At 39.2% G+C, this 3,710-nt stretch overlaps 1 protein-coding gene across 1 annotated transcript; it reads right to left on the bottom strand.

Moving 5' to 3' along the window:
- Window positions 1–1,351: 1,351 nt before the first annotated feature.
- Window positions 1,352–2,326, bottom strand: LOC112806264 (olfactory receptor 2D3-like). Its single transcript, XM_025848569.2, has one exon. The coding sequence runs from the start codon at window positions 2,324–2,326 to the stop codon at window positions 1,352–1,354; it is 975 nt and encodes a 324-aa protein (XP_025704354.2).
- Window positions 2,327–3,710: the final 1,384 nt, after the last annotated feature.

Genomic DNA, 3,710 nt, shown 5'->3' with positions numbered 1-3,710 from the left:
AATTTTATTATGTTATGTTAGTCACCATATAATACATCATTAGTTTTTGATGTGGTGATCCATGATCCATTGTTTTCGTATAACACCCAGTGCTCCATGCAGTACGTGCCCTCCTTAATACCCATCACCAGGCTAACCAATCCTCCCTCCCTCCTCCCCTCTAAAACCCTGTTTATTTCTCAGAGTCCATAGTCTCTCATGGTTCATCTCTCCCTCCAATTCCCACCCCCCTTCATTTTTGCCTTCCTTCTCCTAATGTTCTCCATGCTATTCCTTATGTTCCACAAATAAGGGAAACCATATGATAATTGACTTTCTCTGCTTGACTTATTTCACTTAGCATAATCTCCTCCAGTCCCATCCATGTTGATGTAAAAGTTGGGTATTCATCCTTTCTGATGGCTGAGTCATATTCCATTGTATATATAGACCACATCTTCTTTATCCATTCATCTGTTGAAGGGCATCTTGGCTCTTTCCAGTTTGGCTATTGCAGACATTGTTGCTATGAACATTGGGGTGCATATGTCTCTTCTTTTCACTACATCTGTGTCTTTGGCGTAAATACCCAGTAGTGCAATTGCTGGGTCATAGGGTAGCTCTATTTTTAATTTTTTGAGGCACCTCCACACTGTTTTCCAAAGTGGCTGTACCAATTTGCATTCCCACCAACAGTGGAAGAGGGTTCCCCTTTCTCCACAACCTCTCCAACATTTGTTGTTTCTTTCCCTGTCCATTTTTGCCATTCTAACTGGTATAAGTTGGTATCTCAATGTGGTTTTGATTTGAATTTCCCTGATGGCTAATATATGATTTTGATTAGGATGGCATTGAAAGTATAGATTTCTCTGGGCAGCGTAGACATTTTAACAATATTTATTCTTCTGATTCATGAACATGGAATGTTTTTCCATCTTTTTGTGTCTTCTTCAATTTCATTCATAAGTGTTCTGTAGTTTCTAGAGTATAGATCCTTCACCTCTTTGGTTAGGTTCATTTTACAATAGCACCAAAAACCATAAGATACCTTGGAATAAACCTTTTTTTAGAGTTTTAATTTAAATTGCAGTTATTTAACTTACAGTGTAAATATTAGTTTCAGGTGTAGTTTAGTGATTCAACGTATAAAACAAATGGTGCTTATCACAATTGCACTCCTTAATCCCCATCACCTATTTAACCCATTCCCCCACCCTCTTCCCCTTCTGTATTTCTTTCCTGTGTCTATCAAGGGTGTCTTACTTTGAATAGGCAATTTACTGAATTTATCTTAGAAGAGACATAGGAAAAAAGAAGTGGAGGAATATTGGAAGACGAAAATTGGAAAAGTTTCCAAGAAAATCACTTCTCTTTACATCCTTAAAATTGTCATCATAATTAAAGATCCCCACCTTCCAAAACATGATTTTGCAGTCACTCTCCTGAGACCCCCTTTGACATCCTTGTTTCTCAGAGTATAAATGATGGGGTTCAGCATGGGTGTCACTGCTGAGTAGAACACAGAGATCATTTTATCCCTTTCAGTCATTATCTTGGAGTTTGGCCTCATGTAGGCAAATATTGCTGAGCCATAGAAGAGGACAACAACAATGAGATGGGAGCCACAGGTAGAGAAAGCCTTGAGCCTCCCCTCCCCAGACTGCATCTGGATCACAGTGGAGATAATATTCCAGTAGGAGACAAGGATCAGGCAGACAGGAGCTAGGAGGATGACCACACCCATTGCAAAGATGGCCATTTCTGTGCTGTAGGTATTTGTCGAAGCCATCTTCAGGAGGGCAGGAGGTTCACAAAAAAAATGGTTAATGATATTGTTCCCTCTGTAGGGCAGACGCAGTGTGAATGTGGTGTCCACCAGAGACACAAATGCTCCACTGACCCAGGACCCTATGGCCAGCTGGACACATAACCAACGTGTCATGATGGTGGAGTAGTGCAGGGGCTTACAGACAGCCACATACCGGTCATAGGACATCACCGCCAGCAGTGCACACTCTGTACAACCAACCAGAAGTAAAACAAATATCTGTGTTGAGCATCCAGCAAAGGAAATGGTTTTCCTTTTTACCAGGAAGTGGACCAGCACCTGGGGCACTGTGGTGGTAGAAAAACAGAGATCAGCAAAGGACAAATTTCTAAGGAAAAAGTACATGGGTGTGTGGAGTCTAGAGTCTATGTGAATGAGCACAATGATAAGCAGATTTCCCAGTACTGTCAGCAGGTAGATGATCAGAAAAAGGAAAAAGAGCAGGACTTGTGTCTGTGGATCCTGTGAGAGGCCCAGGAAGACAAATTCAGTCACACAGGTTTGGTTTTCTTCTCCCATGAAAATTTATTACTGCTTCTATGTCAGCACCAAGAAAAGAAACACATATTGTTCAGTTATAAAAAAATATATCTGAGTAACTTAGGTATTAATCAACATCAAAACTGGGCTATTGATTAACATCTCTTAACAGATTCCATATGTCAGAAGACAGAATTCTCTTTTTGCTCAGTAGTTTTGACAGATGAGAGTCATTTCTGATTTTCTCTCCCCTTGAATCTTTTAGTAGCACCAGAGGGGCAGAAATCATCCTGAATATGCTACATGACCAAACTTTAGCAGGAATACATATAGTCCTGATAAGACTATAGTGCTGCTCACAGTGCATCCTTCCTTTTACGTAGGTTTGGAAGCAAACAAATTGATGTTGCTTTAAACTAGTTAGGTTTTTATGCTGCAAACTATCTGAAAAACTATCTGATAACATTTATGAAGGCTGATTTTTTCCCCATTATTTTTGCAAAATAATCCTGAAGAAGCAGTCTGAGGAAGGAATAGGAAATTAAAGAATGATATAATAGTCTGTGATCCTGGCCCTTAAATAAATTCTTCCCTTATTTGTTTTTAGTATGAAGAGGGTGCTGAGGAACATCAGTAAAAAAAGGCTGCCTCATTGGTTTTTGCACTCAATAGCATCCTTTAAACATGCCTTAATCTGTCCTCCACGCTTTATCTCTCTTTGCACAAAGTCCTTTGGCAATAATAATACTAATTTTCATGTGTTGATCCCTGGTGCCAGTCATTGTTTGTGTACACATATTTTTAAGTCTTATATTCATTTGAGGTAGTTATTATCATCCCCAGTACATAGATGATGAAACAAAGATTCAGAAAAATTTTTAAGCTTTCTCACTCTTTCTGTATCCTGCAATTCTTTTTCTTTCTTACTCAAAAACTCATTGTAGAGAAGGTTAAACTTTCATTCAATTTTATCTGTCTATTCCCCACATCCACTCCTTGAAGACAAATCTATAGACCTCCATTTAGTGGTTTTAGAGCTAATCCACTGTGACAGAGCTATCTGTAGGCACAAAAACAGTCAGGTATATATGAATAGATATTTTTAAATAATTTTGGGCGGTCTTGGCCAACAGACACATGAAAAAATGCTCATTGGCAGCAGGGAAATACAAATCAAAACCACAATGAGATAGCACCTCACACCAGTCAGAATGGCTAAAATTAACTCAGGAAACAACAGATGTTGGCAAGGATGAGAGAAAGAGGGACACTCTTACACTGCTGGTGGGAATGCAAGGTGGTACAGCCACTCTGGAAAACAGTATGGAGATTCCTCAAAAAGTTAAAAATAGAGCTATCCTATGATCCAGCAATTGCACTACTAGGTATTTACCCAAAGGATACAAACATAGTGATTCAAAGG

Source organism: Callorhinus ursinus, unplaced genomic scaffold, assembly GCF_003265705.2.
Source record: "Callorhinus ursinus isolate GAN/ISIS: 27379988/994484 unplaced genomic scaffold, GSC_fseal_2.0 scaffold49, whole genome shotgun sequence".
NCBI lineage: Eukaryota > Metazoa > Chordata > Mammalia > Carnivora > Otariidae > Callorhinus > Callorhinus ursinus.
The sequence above is the reverse complement of the archived record's forward strand: the minus strand, read 5'-3'. Positions and strand labels throughout refer to the sequence as shown.